The sequence below is a fragment of the Globicephala melas genome, chromosome 2, assembly GCF_963455315.2.
Source record: "Globicephala melas chromosome 2, mGloMel1.2, whole genome shotgun sequence".
In the NCBI taxonomy this organism is placed as follows: Eukaryota; Metazoa; Chordata; class Mammalia; order Artiodactyla; family Delphinidae; genus Globicephala; species Globicephala melas.
In genome coordinates, this window is record NC_083315.2 from 132,874,041 (window position 1) to 132,891,298 (window position 17,258).

Sequence of the window (17,258 nt, forward strand, 5' to 3'; positions counted from 1 at the left end):
CTGCTTTCTACCTGTTTAACCTTGGTCAAAGCACTTAAATTCTCTATACCTCAATTTCTTCATCTATGTAGTGGGGATGATGACCATAGCACCTACCTCATTTGGTTATCGTGAAGACTAAATGCTTACTTGTATAAAGCCTTTACAACAGTGCCTGGCACATAATAAACATTCAGTTAATGTTGTTGATTATTATCTACTGCACTTCAAGAATAAGCCATAGAGAGAGACTTATTGAAAGCCATGATGATCAAAACAAAGTTCCTGTTTGACACTGGTTCTTTAACACTAAAAGAAAACCAAATGTTACCCATACTTTATCCTCAATTATAGATGAAGAAGACTGAAGAATGGAAAGTGAAATTTTACACTAAAGGTGATGTCCCTCTCTAATTTGATTTTTTAAAAAACAAAATTTGTGACTGAGTTGTTATGACTTCGCTGTCATTCTTTCTGCAATGACACACAGGAGTAGCGTCCCTTGGCAGCCTTCCAGCAGTGTTTACCCTTAAGATGCCCTAGAACCACACCATGAAAACAATCCCAGTGCTCAGCACAGGGGCTGGCACGTAGCAGACGTTCACGGTCTATTCACTTACTTTAAGTGACTGAATGTCAATTTCTCTCCTGCCATTTTAACCTCATCACCTCCTGTCTCGAAATCTTCAGTAAAGGGCTTCCCTGGTGGCGCAGTGGTTGAGAGTCTGCCTGCCGATATAGGGGACACGGGTTCGTGCCCCGGTCCGGGAAGATCCCACATGCCGCGGAGCGGCTTGGCCCGTGAGCCATAGCCGCTGAGCCTGCGCGTCTGGAGCCTGTGCTCTGCAAAAAATCTTCAATAAGACTGCTCTTTTTCAAGTTTAAATTATTCATCCTATATTTCAAATCTTTCAGGGATCTCACCTCTTCCTTATGTCCTTTTATCTAGTTGGCCCCTTTTACTGCTCCCTGCTTACTTCAGTTAATATATCTTCCTTTGCTCTGTTCTTCTTACTCATTTTTATCACCCACGTGGTACTAAATATAACTCCTTCTATACTTTAACATTTTGTTTACACTCAAATTTTGCTGCTTTCTCCCCATTGGAATTATAGTTGTAGTAGACAGTTTAGAGGCGCTTTCCCAGCCCGCCTCCTGTCTTCTCTAAAACTTGCTCCCATAGCAGCTATGTTTGAACTTCATGACCCTAACCGTTAACCCTTAACTGCCCAAGGGTGGTTTTTGTTTTTGTTTTAAGGCACTAAGTTTTGAAGTGTTTTGTTTTGCAGTAAAAGATAAGGGATTCAGGACTTCCCTGGTGGTGCAGTGGTTAAGAATCCACCTGCCAGTGCAAGGGACACGGGTTCGAGCCCTGGTCCGGGAAGATCCCACATGCCATGGAGCAACTAAGCCCGTGCGCCACAACTATTGAGCCTGCGCTCTAGAGCCCGTGAGCCACAATTACTGAGCCCGTGTGCCACAACTACTGAAGCCCGCGCGCCTAGAGCCCGTGCTCCACAACAAGAGAAGCCACTGAAATGAGAAGCCTGTGCACAGCAACGAAGAGTAGCCCCCGCTCACCACAACTAGAGAAAGCCCGCGCACAGCAGCAAAGACCCAACACAGCCAAAAATAAATTAATTAATTAAAAAAGAAAGATAAGTGATACATCATTGTTCTCAAAAGTTGCTTCATAAAATCTCTAATTGTGAGTTAAAAAATATGCTTTAGAGCTATAGTCATTTCGACTTAATAGTCGTATGGTTTTATTATAAAAAATTATAGAGTACAAGAAACTTCTCTACTGAATATGATGTATAGTACAAAACATATGGTAAGTCTGTGATAAATGCCAGGAAGATTATGATTTTTTAAATGCCTAGAGGAGGAGGGAGAGGGCAAGGGATCTGATTTTTTAAGAAGTTTTTTTCTAGCTTTCAGCATCTGCTGGCCTGGTCATAGAAGAGGATATAGTTAATAAAATGTTTATAATTTCATAGAAGAAATAAATTTGGTTTGTTTGGTTAAGATTCTTTACATTCCTGTTGTGTATTTATGGCTTGTTTTTAGTCAACTGCCCATCTTTCTGTCATATTGACTTTAGCCAATGACAACACAGGGATTGAGCTCAAGAGGGGAAAGACCCCTCGTATACGTGACCAGTATGCAAGCAAAGAGCAAGGTTAATAGGAACTTAAATTGACCAGGCAGGTGGATGTTTTATGACTTAACACTTTTGATTTTGTGGGTCTTAAAGTGTTTAATTCCCCCATTACTGTGATTAAGTTGCCACCACGGTTTAAAGTTTTTCGAAAGGTATGAAAAATATTTTGTCTTATTATTTAGCTTAGGGGAGCAGTGATAACTTCTACGTGTTATCAGGTGCTTTGTTCCTACTGCAGCTGTTGACCATGGGAGTCTGTTCCATCTGTGCTGAGCTTGTGTGTCAGCGTGCCCTTGGCTTTTTGTGTGTGAACTGGCACGTGGTAATGGAGATTAGGTCGCTCTGCTTCATGTGTTGATTTTGCAGCTAAACACACCCAGTTACTTCACACGTGTGATTGTAATGGCTGAATTTAAAAGATTAGGAAGAGGTAAAAAGAAAACAAATGCATTCAGAATAACTTAAGGTCAAATGGACATTCATAAGCATGTTGGAGATGGATGAAACATTAGCTCAAGATGTTAGACTGAGCTTCCTGCTATCAGCTGATCTTTTAGCACTCCCTCATAGTCCTGCTATTATATAGCACCTTACAGTTTGGAAAGCATTCTCATTTGGGTCCATTTCTTATTTAGATTCCAATTTTCTAGCTGCTACAACCGGAACATTTCACAACTTGCAAGAAAGCCACAGATTGTGGGGATTCTGCTGACTGGAGTCCCACAAGCTCCCTCACTGTACCTCATCTGAGATCAGGATCGTACGTCCAAAGTGGGAGCCTGTGGGACTCCAGATTTCCTGCTGTCTCACTTGCAGCTATGGCACTTGCTGTATCTATCATGGTGCCTTAACATAATAGGCCCTAAGTAAACATTTATCAAATTATCTTATTACACGGCTGTACAAAGCCAGCACAGGAACCTTTCAGCACGTATTTATTGATTCATTATTATTTAATATTTCCACATCCCCATCCCGCAATATTCTCCTGTAGTTGTATTTAAAAATGACAATACTGTGTATGTTTTAATACTTTGCAGTACATAATTTACTGTCACATGCATTATCTCATTTGATTTTCTCAAAAACCTTATGAGCTATACAGGCAGGAAATTATTATTCCTATTTCACAGATGGGCTAACTAAGGAAGGCATAAAGACATTAAGTGATGTAGAACTGAGGTCTCTGTCTCGTTAACTAGCCTGTTTTCTGCTCTTTGAGGATGCTTTTCTCTTGCTTCAGTTCAGCCTCTTTCCCGGAAGAGTCCCTGTCTCAGTGGTGAATGAGAGTAGGGAGGCCCTCTTCCAGAACAATCTCATTGTTACAAATACCCTTCATTGTTTGCAGTAACTCTGGTCTGGGGCAAAGAACATAAAAATGAATACTTTATTCCAAAGTCACTTATCATGTAGCTTCCAAAATATGTATATTGATTTTGCATTTTATAGTCTCATGATGCCTATGTAGGTAAAATTATTACAAGATTTTGTTATTTATTGCTTCAACAACCCTACCCAACTCTCCAGTGATTTCCAATGTCAAAGAGAAGCAATCATTACCTTGATGCCCTGTATGACCTGGCTCCTACCTACTTCTCCAGCTTTATCTTATACCCCTCTCCTGTTCATGCGGTAAGCTCTGGCAACATGAAGTTCTTTCTGTTCCTAACATATGCCAAGCTCAGTACTACCTTAGGGCATATGCACTTGCTGCACCTTCTGGGTGGAATATTATTCCCTGAGATCTTGCACAGGTGATTCTGTTTTATCATTCAGTCAACTGCTCAAAACTCTCCTTGAAGAAGTCTTTCCTGGTCTCCTTGTTAAGTGAAAAAAACTAGGTACAGAATAGTGTTCATAGTGTGCTGCCATTTCTGTGTGTTTTTAAAAAGAATATTTACACAAACATATGCAGAGAAAAGTGCTGGGAAGATACACAAAAAATTGAAAACTGGTTTCCACTAGGGAGGAGAACTGCTGGGTAAAAGTAGGATTAAAATATTTTTCACTCTTTTTATTATTTGAATTGTTTACTATCTATATCTATTACTTTTTGAAATAATAAAATCTCTTTAAAAGAATGAGAAAAAAGAGCCCATTGGATTGTCTAAACCTAACAAATTGGAAATGAAACAGGAATAAATATTTAATATTTCACTTAGATTCAATAATTCAAGTATACAGGTCTTGGTGAGATGGATTCTTCTTCAAAGCAGTTCATCTGACAGAAACCTAAAATTCTATTGACCACAAGCTCAATAGGACCCAACCATAGGGCTGTTAGAAGACTGAATGCCTCCTCCCAACAGCAGCAGAATACATATTCTTCTTAAGTGCACATGGAACATTCTCCAGTATAGATGACATATTAGAGAACCAAACAAGTCTTAACAAATTTAAGGTGATTGAATTTATATCTAGTATCTTTTTTTACCACAATGGACTGAAACTAGAAATCAATAGCAAAGAGAATTGGAAAATTCCCAAATATTTGGAAATTAAACAACACACTCTTGAACATAAATGGATCAAAGAAGAAATCAAAACAGAAATTAAAAAATATCTTGAGACAAATGAAAGCAAAAATACAAATACCAAAACTTATGAGATGCAGCAAAAGCAGTACTAAGAGGCAACTTTATAGTGATAAATGCCTACCTTAAAAAAGAAGTAGAATCTCAAATATAAAACCTATTTCTATACAACAAGGAATTAGAAAAAGAAGAACATAAACCCAAAGCTAGCAGAAGGAATGCAATAAAGATTAGAACAGAAATAAACAAAATAGAAAATAGAAAAACAATAGATAAAATCAATGAAACTGAGTTGCTTTTCTGAGAAGATCAACAGGGACTTGCCTGGTGGTGCAGTGGTTAAGTCTCCATGCTCCCAATGCAGGGGGCCCAGGTTCAATCCCTGGACAGGGAACTAGATCCCACATGCATGCAGCAACTAAGAGTTCACATGACACAACTAAGGAGCCCGCCTGCCGCAACTAAGAACAGGCTCAACCAAATAAAAATAAACTAATTAATTAATTTTATAAAAAGAAAAAGATCGACAAAATTGATGTCTTTGATGTTAGTTACTAGACTAACTAAGAAAAAAAGAGAAAGACTCAAAATCAGAAATGAAAGGGGACATTATTACGACCTCTGCAGGAATTAAAAAGATTACAAGAGTACTATGAATAATTGCACACTAACAAATTGGATAACTTAAAAGAAATGGATAAATTCCTAGAAACATATAACTTACAAGATTGAATCATGGAGAAACAGAAAATTTGAACAGACCAATTACTAGTAAGGAGATTGAATCAGTAAAACAAACAAACAAACAAACACCTCTCAACAAAGAAAATTCCAGGACTAGATGTCTTCACTGGTGAATTCTACTAAACAGTTAAAGAAGAATTAATACCAATCCTTTTCAAACTCTTCCAAAAAATTGAAGAGGAGAAAACTTTTCTAAACTCATTTTATGAGGTCAGTATCACCCTGATTCCAAAGCCAGAAGAAGATGTTACAAGAAAAGAAAACTATAGGCCAATATTCCTGATGAATATAGGTGAAAAAAATTCTCCACAAAATACTAGAAAACTGAATCCAGACATACATTAGAAGTCTCATATTCCATGAACAAGTGGAACTTATCCCTGGGATGCAAGGATGGTTCAACATATGAAAATCAACCAATGTGAGACAGCATATTAACAGAACAAAGGATAAAACTCTTATGATGATCTCAATAGATGCAGAAAAAGCATTAGACAAAACCCAACACCTTTCTTGATGGAAAAAAAAGACTCAACAAACTAGGAATAAAAGGAAATTACCTCAAAGTAATAAAGGCCATAAATCCCACAGCTAACATTATACTCAATGAAAAACTGAAACATTTTCCTCTAAGATCAGGAATAAAAGACAGGGATGCTCACTCTTGCCACTTCTATTCAACATTTCTATTCAACTGGAAGTTCAAGCCAGAGCTATTAGGCAAGGAAAAGAAGTAAAAGGCATCCAAATCTGAAAAGAATTAAAAATCTCTGTTCACAGATTACATGGTCTTATACGTAGAAAATTCTAAAACTTTCACGAAAACATTGTTAGAACTAATAAACAAATTCAGTGAAGTTCAAAGACACAAAAATCAATATGTAAAAATTTGTTGTGTTTCTATACATTAACAATGAACTATCTGAAAAAGATACTAAGAGCACCATTTACAATAACTTCATAAAGAATAAAATACAAAGGAATAAACTTAACCAAGGAGGCAAAAGACTTGGACACTGAAAACTACAAAATATTAATGAAAGACATGAGAGAGGACACAAGTGAATAGAAAGACATCCTGTGTTCATAGATTGGAAGACTTAATATTGTTAAAACGTCCATACTACCCAGAGCAACCTATAGATTTAAAGCAATCTTTAGCAAAATCCCAATGACATCTTTTACAGAAATAGAAAAATAATCTTAAAATTCATATGGAACCACAAAGGACCCTTAATAGCCAAAACAATCTTATAAAGAACAAAGCTGAAGGTCTCACACTTCCTGATTTTAAACATATTACTAAACTATAGTAATCTAAACAGTATGCTACTGGCATAAAAATAGACATATAGACAAATGGAACAGAATATAGAGCCCAGAAACAAACCCATGCATATACAGACAACTGATCTTCAACAAGGATGCTAAGAATACACAATGGGAAAGGAGAGTCTCTTCAATACATGGTGTGGGGAAAATTTTGCATGTGGGTATCCACATGCAAAAGAATGAAAATGGACCCTTATCTTACACCATACACAAAAATCAACTCAAAATGGATTAAAGACTTCAACAGAAGACCTGAAACTGTAAACTCTTAGAAGAAAGCCAAGGGGGAAATCTTTGTGATACTGATCTTGGCAATGGTTTCTTGGGTATGACACCAAAAAGCACCAGCAACAAAAGCAAAAATAGACAAGTGGGACTACATTAAATTAAAAAGCTTCTGCACAACAAAGGAAACAGGTAACCTACAGAATGGGGGAAAATATTTGCAAACCATATATCTGATAAGGGGTTAATATCCAAAATATATAAGAAACTCATATAACTCAAGAGCAAAAAACCAAATAACCCAACTTAAAAATGGGCAGAGGTAATGAATAGACAATTCTCCAAAGAAGATAAGCAAATACAACAGATATATGAAGAGATGTTGAACATCACTATCATCAGGGAAATGTAAACCAAAATCACGAGATACCACCTCACAGCTGTTAAGATGTTCATTATCAAAAAAACCCAGAAAATAGCAAATGTTGACGAGGATGTAGAAACATTGGAACCCATGTGCCATGTTGATGGAGATGTAAAATGGTAAAACAGAATGGAGCTTCCTCAAAAAATTAAAAATAGAACTACCATATGATCCAGCAACCTACTTCTGGGTATTTATTCAAAAGAACTGGAATCAGGATCTTGAAGAGATTTGCGCTCCCATGTTCATTGCAGCATTGTTCACAATAGCCAAGAGGTAAAAACACCTAAATACCCATAGATGGATAACTCGATTATGTAGTACATACCTACAGTGGAATATTATTCAGCCATAAAAAGAAGGGAATCCTGTTATATGATATGTCATGGATGGACCTTGAGGACAATTTACTAAAAAATAAGCCTGTCACAGAAGGACAATACTGCATGATTCTACTTATATGAGATATCAAAAGTTGCCAGACTTATGCAAGTAAAAAGTGCAATTTCTCAGAGCTGCGGGGAGGGAGAGACGGGAGTCGCTGTTCAATGGGTATAAAGTTTCAGTCATACAAGATGAAAAAGCTCTAGAGATCTGTTGTACAACATTGTGCTTACAGTTAACAAAAGTCTACTGGAGTCTGAAAGTTTTGTTGAGGGTAGATCTCATGTTATGTACTTTCTACCACAAGTTTTTAAAAATGTGAGTGCACCTCACAATAGCAATCAAAGAAATGCAAATAAAAATTATCACCTGTCACATTAGTGAGGGTTTAAAAATGCTACCGAGAGTTCCCTGAGGCAGGCTCTCTCTCATTTACTGATGGTTGCAGTATAACTTGGCAGCTATAATCATTTTGAAAAACAGTTTGGAAATATGCATGGAAGGGTCTTAAAAATGTTTATATCATTTGATGTAATAATTTCACTTGTAGGAAATTGTTCTCATGCAGTAATAATGAATATAAATATGTTCATTATTTAGAAGACCAAAAATTAGAAATCTTCCCAATGTTTTATAAGAGGGAGGATGGTTCATAGATATTGATACACATGATGGAACAACAAAAATGAAGTTTTAGTGACAAGAGAAAACTGCTCACAATTGTAACATTAAGTGAAAAAAGAGGAGATAACAAACTGTGTGAAAGGTGATTATACACAGTATTATCACACTATGTAAAAAAATTAAAAATAAAAAAGATGAAGGAAATAGATAAAAAAATGTTATACAGGGTTGTTTCTGGGTAATGAGACTATGGATGATTTAAGTAAAATAAAATTTTTAAAAATCCCTTTTTTCATGTTTTCCAAACTTCTGACAAGGAGCTCATATTACTTTCCCAATCAGGAATATATATATATATCTATATATGTGTATATATATGTGTATATATAGATATATATACGTATGTATACAGAAAATTTAAAAATAAAATGTGATCTAAGTTTTCATGAAAAAAATGACTAGTTTATCCAAACATATTTTTTTAAAATAAATACATTTATATATTTATTTATTTTTGTCTGCGTTGGGTCTTCGTTGCTGCATACGGGCTTTCTCTAGTCGTGGTGAGCAGGGGCTACTCTTTGTTGCGGTGCGTGGACTTCTCATTGTGGTGGCTTCTCTTGCTGCGGAGCACGGGCTCTAGGTGCCTGGGCTTCAGTAGTTGTGGCACAGAGGCTCAGTAGTTGTGGCTTGCGGGCTCTAGAGAGCAGGCTCGGTAGCTGTGGTGCACGGGCTTAGTTGCTCTGCGGCATGTGGGATCTTCCCGGACCAGGGGTCGAGCCTGTACCCCCTGTATTGGCAGGCAGACTCTTAACCACTGTGCCACCAGGGAAGCCCCAGACATACATTTTTTGAAAGGATCTTCTTACTCTTTAGTCTTTGCAAACATAAACATGTAAGGTAGAATGGAGAGTGACTAAAAATTAGACTCTTTATTCTAGAAATACTGGAAGGCATTTGATTGATTTTATTTAAGACAAAGATAAGCTTCTTCACTAAATCTTTTCATTCTAACTTAAAAGATATAGACCTAACTGGGGGGTAAAAATCAAGAGAAAGCCTTACATTATTTATTTGTGAAGTTAACATATGGCCTTAGGTAGCCCAAGAAGTAGCATCAGCTCCCTCTGGGATGCTGTGGGTGGTTCATCCTCTTCAGGAGAGTGGTTTCGGAGAGACACAAATGGAATGGCAAGCAGGGAGGGAGGGTGGTGGTCTGCCCTGGCAGCCAGGTCAGTCAAACCCACCCTGGCTTTCAGTGGGTTGGCAGATGGCACAGCCAGATTGTCCCACCAGCCTGGAGCTACTAACTAAAACAATTACATTCAAGACGAGATAAATTCATGCTACAATCAGATTCCTAATATTAGCAGGGGATGGTGGGGGTAATGTTCTAACTGGCTTAAGTTTGTGAACAGAAAACTCTAATGAGGGATGAACAGAGAAAGGTGCAAGCTGGCTTTTATAGGGATACAAGCCATGGACTCTCTGAGAAAATCAAGTTTATGCCCCACTATTCTGTTCCCCTCCCAGCCCTGCCATTTGATTCCACTTGAGAAGTGTTTTTTGGTTCTTTTTTTACCTTCGCTTATATATTTCCTTGAAACCAGACAAAGCAAATTTGGGGAACTTGGGCCCAATCTAGAAAACAGACATGGTTTTGGTGGGTCCATTCTGTGTTTAAAACAAAACAAAACAGAACTGGAATGAGTTGCCTATAGTTACAAGTTGGATTTGGCATAAAACACAGGATTTGCACTTAAAAAAAAATTAAATTTAGCAACAGTAAGCTGTTATTGTCACATGGCGACAATTAGCTGGAGAGCAGTGTCTGATGCGCCTCTGCGATGGCACAGTCTCACCAATTTGCCACAGTCCTCACTTGGCCCTTTTGCTCATTTGGATTTCGATTCCTGGTGCCTGTATGCATTCCTGAGGTTTTCAGGTGTCAGAATAATTCCCCAAACTGGTCTGTGAGCCCTGCGTTACCTAAGATAAAAAGCCTCCACTGCTACAAAAACTTGATTCAAAGCAACACTTCCTGTAAGTAACTGATAAAGACAGACCTGATGAAGAACTTTAAACAAGCTCAAAGACATGCAGGGAGAGCAGAAAGAGAGAGATGGCCCTCTGGAAGTCAGAGGCGTCCTGGGCAAACAGCTAGAATGGAGGTCCTGCAAAGACTGAGACATCTTATGGGAAACTCTCAGCCTAGTGTTTGGAACTTAGTAGGAGGTTAATAAATGTTTGTTTCCATCTTCCTAAGAGCAGATGCAGAGCACAGCAAGGAGGAAATGGAGCCAGAATAGTGTAATGCAATGCACAAAAGCACAGCATGCCAAGGGAGAAGGAGGGAGGGGGTAATCGCAGCCTAGAGAGCAGTAGCAGCAACAGAACAAGCCTGGAGAAGTTAGAATGACAGATCCAGGTACTATAATAACTGGGGACTTCATAACCAAGGCATGATTCTGCTAGACCTTTGCTAGCCACACATCTATAAGGTAAGTAGGAGCATGGAGTAGATAAATGAAGTCAACATTAATCAGGCAGAAATTCAGACAGAAATTCACACCAAGACCCTAGTGATGAGAAAGCATTCAACCCTTTAGTGAAGGATTGTTGGTTAAAACTAACTATACACACATACATATTACAGAGAATATGTAAAATATGCTGAATAACGGTGTTCAGATGAAGTATAGAAATTTTATACTTAGGTGAAGTATGTTGTTTAAAAAGTTTTTGTGTGTTTGACTAACCAATGGTGTGGCTTTAGTTACTTTGAAATAATTTATTTCTAAAGCCCCAATTAAAAACAAATTCGTTACTAACTGAAGTAACATTTCCTGCAGCATCTTGTCACTATAGTAATAACCTGTCAGAGAATGTTAGACAAAGGGTGCTGAACGGTGCAATGGAAGGTTACTGATGCAATTATTTCTTTTTCCTAGCCCTTTACTTAGGGTCATAGCCCACCAGTCAGTGTTTATACATAGGGTGGCTTTGCAGTATTTATTTCTTTGAAAATTATTTAACAGTCTTGAGAGGCAGTGACTGACAATAATATGCAGAGTTTCCAGTATGAGTGCTTAATAAATGGGAAAACAATAAAATCCTGTATGAGGAGAAACAGCAGTCAGTAAAGCTGTTATACTCTAAAATATTTTAAAGCCATAGTAGTGACTATTTAGAAAAGCATAAAAAGCAAACAATGCATCGGCTAAATTATAATAAAGGAACTTTTATATCCATTAAAATGTTTACCCAAATAATTTCCTCTTAAATTCCTTAGGGGATTGAGAGAAGGTATGGGAAAGCGGACAGGGTCTGGATTAAAAAAAAACAAAAAACCCCCCAACAACAGCAAAACATTTTTTTGGAACCATGTGGAACTCTGCTGACGACAAACCGGGTTGTTACATCCTGCACCACGGCAGTGTGCTCCAAGTGCCTTCAAGACTCCCTCTAATCCAGTGCCAATTGGCGAGCCCCTCCAAATTTCTAGACGTCTTCAAGCTCTTAAGGACTTGGTTTTGGAAGAGGAGGCACCCAGGTGCGCCTGTGCGACACCTCCGGATGTGTGCCGCGACACAGTGACACCGGGAAAGCAAATGCTCTCATACCCCGAGAGCAAGTTCTTTATTTACAGCTAACTAACCTGGGGAAACTAGGCTAGGCTTGGGAACCTTGACCGCTGTGCTTCCGGGATCCTGCGCAGCCTTCAGCCGCTGGAGAACTCGGCGACCAGGGCTGTGGACCCCGCGCTGTTAAGTTTGGGAAAGGAAGCGAGAAAAAAAAAAAATAGAGCTGCTCCTTTAAGAACTTCTTTTCCCTTTTACTCTATGTTTACATAACACCCGGGCGATCCACCGCAGGGCCCGAGGGGGGCGGGGAGGGGACGTGGGCGGCCCCACGCGCCGGGGGAGGGGGCGCCGGGTGGGCGGGGGGGCTGCGGGCGTCTCGCGGAGGGCCGGGCGGCTCCCACCTGCCCGCGCGCCCGCGGGGCGGCTCGGCGGTCCGGCCCCCGCCCCTCCCCCTCCCCCGCCCTTCCCCCGCCCGCTGCCCCCGCCCCTCCCTAGCTTTCTCGCTCTTTCCCTTCCTCCCTCCCGCGGGGCTTCGGCGGCGGCTGCGGCTCAGGCGCTCGGCGCGGGTAGGTCCCCCTACTGCCTGGTTCCATTTGTTGCCGAGTCCGGCTCGGGGCAGCTGCGCTGCGCGGAGCTCCGGAGAGCCCGGCAGGGCAGCCGCGCAGCCACGACGGAGCAGCCGCGGGATTGGCCGCCCCGCGCCCCCTTCGCCGCCGTGCCCTTCCCTGGCGCGCTCACTCCTTTCTCGGGATGGGATTGTAGCGGCGGCGCGGACTCGGCGGGGGTCGCGGCGGAGGCGACGGCGGCGGCCGAGCAGGGCTCCATGTTTTCCCCCGGCCAGGAGGAGCACTGCGCCCTCAACAAGGAGCCGGTGAAATACGGGGAGCTGGTGGTTCTGGGGTAAGTCTGGGGGTCCCCGACCCGGGGAGCTTTGGGGCGGGCGGCGAGCGCTCCGGGCTGGGTGGCAGCAGCGCGCCCGCATCCCCGAGCAGGGCCAGCGGGGTGGCTCGGGGGCTCTGTGGGGATCGCCCGGGCGCTTGGGTCGGCGCGAGCGGCTCGGAGGGCTGGGACGGCGGGGGCGGGGAGGCGCGCGCGGGGCGCTGCGGCGGGCACCGGGATGCGCTATCCGCGCCGAGGACGGTAGCGAAGGAAGTGGCGGGGACTGGGGCGACCCCGCGCCCCGCGGGGCTCAGCGTTCGGGGACCAAGTCGTCGGCGGTACCGCAGGGATAGGGGTTCGACTTCCCTGCGCGCCCCGGGCCGGGTAGCGGGGGTAGTGGCCAGGGCTGAGGCACCGCTGTCGCAGGCACCACGCGGTGTCCGAGGACACCCCCCACCACCACCACCTTGGCGAAGCTGAGAGGCCCCCGGGGGCCCTCTGACCCAGCTTACTGTGAGCCCGGGGCCCGGAACTCCAGGCGCGGCACCGCCGGCTCGGCCGCAGCGGGCGGTGGGATCCGCGCGGGGGGCGTCCACGGGCAGCGCTTTGCATATTGTTATGGTGACCGCCACGGGTAGCCGCAGCCCGAGGGCACTGAACTGTCTGTGACTCGGCCGGGAGTGTCCCGGAGTGGGCAGGAACGCCGCTGCCCCCCACCCCGGGCTCCCCGGCACGGGACCGCATCCCTTTCGTCCCTCGGTCCTGGGATTCGGCCTCGCAGATGTCCTCCCAGCGGCGGGGAGCTCGCCAGCCTCACCCGCCTCGACTCCCTCTCCGCTTGTGAAAACCACATTTTGAAGATAGTAATTATCTACAGTCGTTAAACGGCAGCAATTAGAGACTTCATTTTCTTCCTGAGTTTCCTTGTGACATTTCTATTGTTTACCCTTAATAAGACAAGAGAAAGGCTTCGCCAGGATTAAAGCAGGGTAAAGTGGGCAGTGAAAGGGGAGCGGAGTGGGGAGGGGAAAGTGCGGGGAAACTCCGGAGAAGCAGCAACTTGGGTTTAGTATTGGAAGAGAAAGGATTATTTTTCCCTTTGGATCTGTCACTCCTGAGAACCCGCGCTTTTGTGCTTCTCTCTTGAAAGACCTGTATTCTTAACATTATGGGTGCTGAAAGGTAGGCTTAGCACACACGCGAAGAGTCATGGGTATGGAAAAACTCAGGGCACTCTGAAAAATGTGTTTTGATAACTGAATACTTTGAAGTAAGTGCCGACTTAAACATAATTTTAAAAAGAAGAATTTTTAAGAGGAGCTTCCAGACACAGCTCAGCTCTAAGTTGTCCAGTCCAACTTACCTTGTTGCTACAGTATTAGGTGGAATATCATTGGAAATCTCATTACCTATTTGGAAGCTGTTTGCAGATAAGCATTTTTCTCACCTGCATCTAATTGCACTTAAAAGACAGATATCAGGGTTCACTGGAAGGAGAGAGGAATGGGAGGAAAAAAGCCAGAGTTTAGCTTGTTTTATGTAATCTCAGCCCAGCCTAATATTGTGCAGTTTGGTTTTGTTTGTGCGGCTGGCTTCAAAGTATGTTTAACATTGTGAACCTGACACAAAAGATTAACTTAGGCCAGGACTTTATTTCATTATTTCCTTTTGAGGAAATCGTTGTTGAGATGTTTCATGAAAGCAGTGTGTGAATGGGCCTGGAGAGGGTTTTGTGTTCACAGCTGGAAGTGCTGGGCATTCCAAAGCCCTGAAAGGGATTTATACCCTGGATTGTCCTAGTATCACAGGCTTACTCTAAAGTAGGCTGTGTAAATGCGTTGCCAATTGCATGTGCTCTGTCCTTTAAGAATGCTTTTCCAGGAGACACTTCATATGACAGAGTTGGCACTTACATCAGTACTTTGGGCCACTCAGCAGTTATTTGTGCACCTACTATGTGCCAGCACTGTTTAGGCATACCAGCTCCAGCAGTGAACAAGGAGGTTTCATTTTAGTGTGGAGTGGCAGGTATAAACAGGAGGAAACATGTAAACAAAGGAATAGTAGATGGCAATTTTGGGTGCTGCCAAGTTCTCAGCAGAAGTGGGTCAGCTTGGGAAATGTCTGTTGTAGGCAGGTCTTGCTTCTTTAGCTGGGAGGTCAGGGAAGGTCTCTCTGAGGAAGCGAAAGGTGAGTTGAGACCAGGTTCTGAGAAATTGCTCGTCTGGATTTTGAATACTTCAGAAGAATTGTGGCCTTTTTCTGTTTCTGAGAGTAGTTTTCTGACTCTCTAGCAATATTGAACACATTTGAAGAGTGCGGGGGGAAAGGGTGAAAAGGTAGGGAGACTTTAAAGAGACCCTTATTAATCATTATCCTACCCTTAGGACTTGAGACAGGGCTCTCCCTTTTAAAACAGCAGTAACAATCAAATAAAAATTATTATCAGATTTGCATGTCTGATCATCTAGAACATAAATAATGGCAGACAATTCTAGTAGGTTTTCTCACTGATAAAATTAACCTTGAGATCTAAAAATGCCCAATATTGATATTGATAGAAGCTTTTTGCTTGTAAAATACAGTGTGTTTTTCATTTAAAAAATAAAAAACGGTTGTGTGGTAGTCCTTTTTGTTTGCTTCTAAATTTCATAGTGAAATGTTGCTAAGAGGTCCTGGAGAGCAGACTGAGGAGCTATATATGTATATGTCTATATCCATATATAGATGCTTCTGCGTCTTTTCGTGCTTTACACGATATTAAGAGAATGGCCAGCTAGTCAGGATTTTAGTAGGGTCATCATTTTCTTGGCAGATTGGTAGAATTTAATTATTTCTTGATTTCAACCAGTGAATGCATCGTAGCCACAACTCATTGTTGTGTCCATTATGTAATGGAAGATAGAGAAAAGGACTGGTCTACCTGTTTGGTCTTTTTTGCTGTTAATTTTAAACCTGGCTAAAATGTTGAAGTTGGGGAAGTGTGTCAGGATTTGAGAGGCAGTTCGGTATAGTTCGTGAGGAGAGGATGAACCAGCAGTCAGGAGACCTGGATTGAATTCCTTTCTTGCCCACTGGCTTTGTGATTAGTGACTTAGGCCCTTACCCTTTCTCTGTTTCTTTAGAAATAATGAAATATGATTGGATTAGGTAGTTGTCAAGGACCGTTCTGGTTTATACCCTGTCATATTGCTCATTGGCTGAAATGTTGAAAACATATAGTTAACATAGTCTAGGTAGCCCAGCATGTGTTGATTTTGTATATTCTTAAGGTGAAGGTCTTAGAATTCGAATGGGAACTGTGTTTTAATAGCAGAAAAGATTGATGCTGTGATTACTTTTTTGGAAGTAGAGATGTGCAAAACAGGCATTTTTAAAAGTTGTAATGGTATACGTATATTTGGTACATTGGTGTTAGGTTGTACATGAGGGTGTTCAAAATTTGGTAAAACTTTCTGTTCCAAGTTTAAGGAAGGCAGTGATGTTTTGAAATTAAGCTCAGTGGGCTGAAATAATCAACATAAGGAAGAGATAATCTGATGCTGAAATTTTAGAACTGAAAGGGCCCTAAGAGGTCATGGTACATGTTCAGCTCTTTAATTTTACTGATGAAGCAACTGAGGCTCCCGGAAGGAAGGGGATTTGTTCAAGTTCATAGTTGAGCTGGATCACTACACTGCCGGGTCACTGTTTCCCCACTTCAGGGAAGAGTCCAGCAGTGCTGTTAGCAGAGTCCAGTCAGTTCCTCAAAGCTTCAATTTTTCTTGTAACTTTTATGAGGGGAGCTGAATCTCTTTCTGGATTCAATTTAAAGCATGCAGCTCTCTTGCTGACTAATGGCCCATCATGGTTTCTGGAAAAATATTGCTTATTCTTAGTTCCCCTCACCTCGCAGTTGAATGGATAATGCATTTTGCAAGACTTTCTTTTTCATTTGGTGCTTCACAGAATGTATTTTTTTTTTTTTTTTTTTTTTTTTGCGGTATGTGGGCCTCTCACTGTTGTGGCCTCTCCCATTGCGGAGCACAGGCTCCAGACGCGCAGGCTCAGCCACCATGGCTCACAGGCCCAGCCGCTCCGCGGCATATGGGATCTTCCCAGACCGGGGCACGAACCCGCGTCCCCTGCATCGGCAGGCGGACTCTCAACCACTGCGCCACCAGGGAAGCCCTACAGAATGTATTTTTATTGGCTCTCTCATCCAGAGGTTTTTAACCTAGGGTCCACAGATGGAATCCAGGGAGCCCTTGAACTTAGATGGGGGAAAATCATCTTTATTTTTACTGTATTCAAACTGAGATTTAGCATTTCACTCCATTATGTGTATAGGCAACAGACCTGCTGCTAGATTCGTTAATACATTAATCCAGAAGTACATACGTTAT

At 41.9% G+C, this 17,258-nt stretch overlaps 1 protein-coding gene across 2 annotated transcripts in view; it reads left to right on the forward strand.

Annotated features, from left to right (window-relative positions):
• The first annotated feature begins 12,507 nt into the window (after positions 1-12,507).
• PELI2 (pellino E3 ubiquitin protein ligase family member 2) overlaps positions 12,508-17,258 on the forward strand; it is a 201,966-nt gene continuing 197,215 nt past the window's right edge. Inside the window, exon 1 of one of the 2 annotated variants that reach the window (XM_060294844.2) lies at positions 12,508-12,894. In XM_060294844.2, the coding sequence (XP_060150827.1) occupies positions 12,818-12,894 (77 nt within the window). In that variant the 5' untranslated portion in view covers positions 12,508-12,817. The remainder of the gene's footprint in view (positions 12,895-17,258) is intronic. The other variant, XM_060294845.1, reaches the window with a different exon arrangement.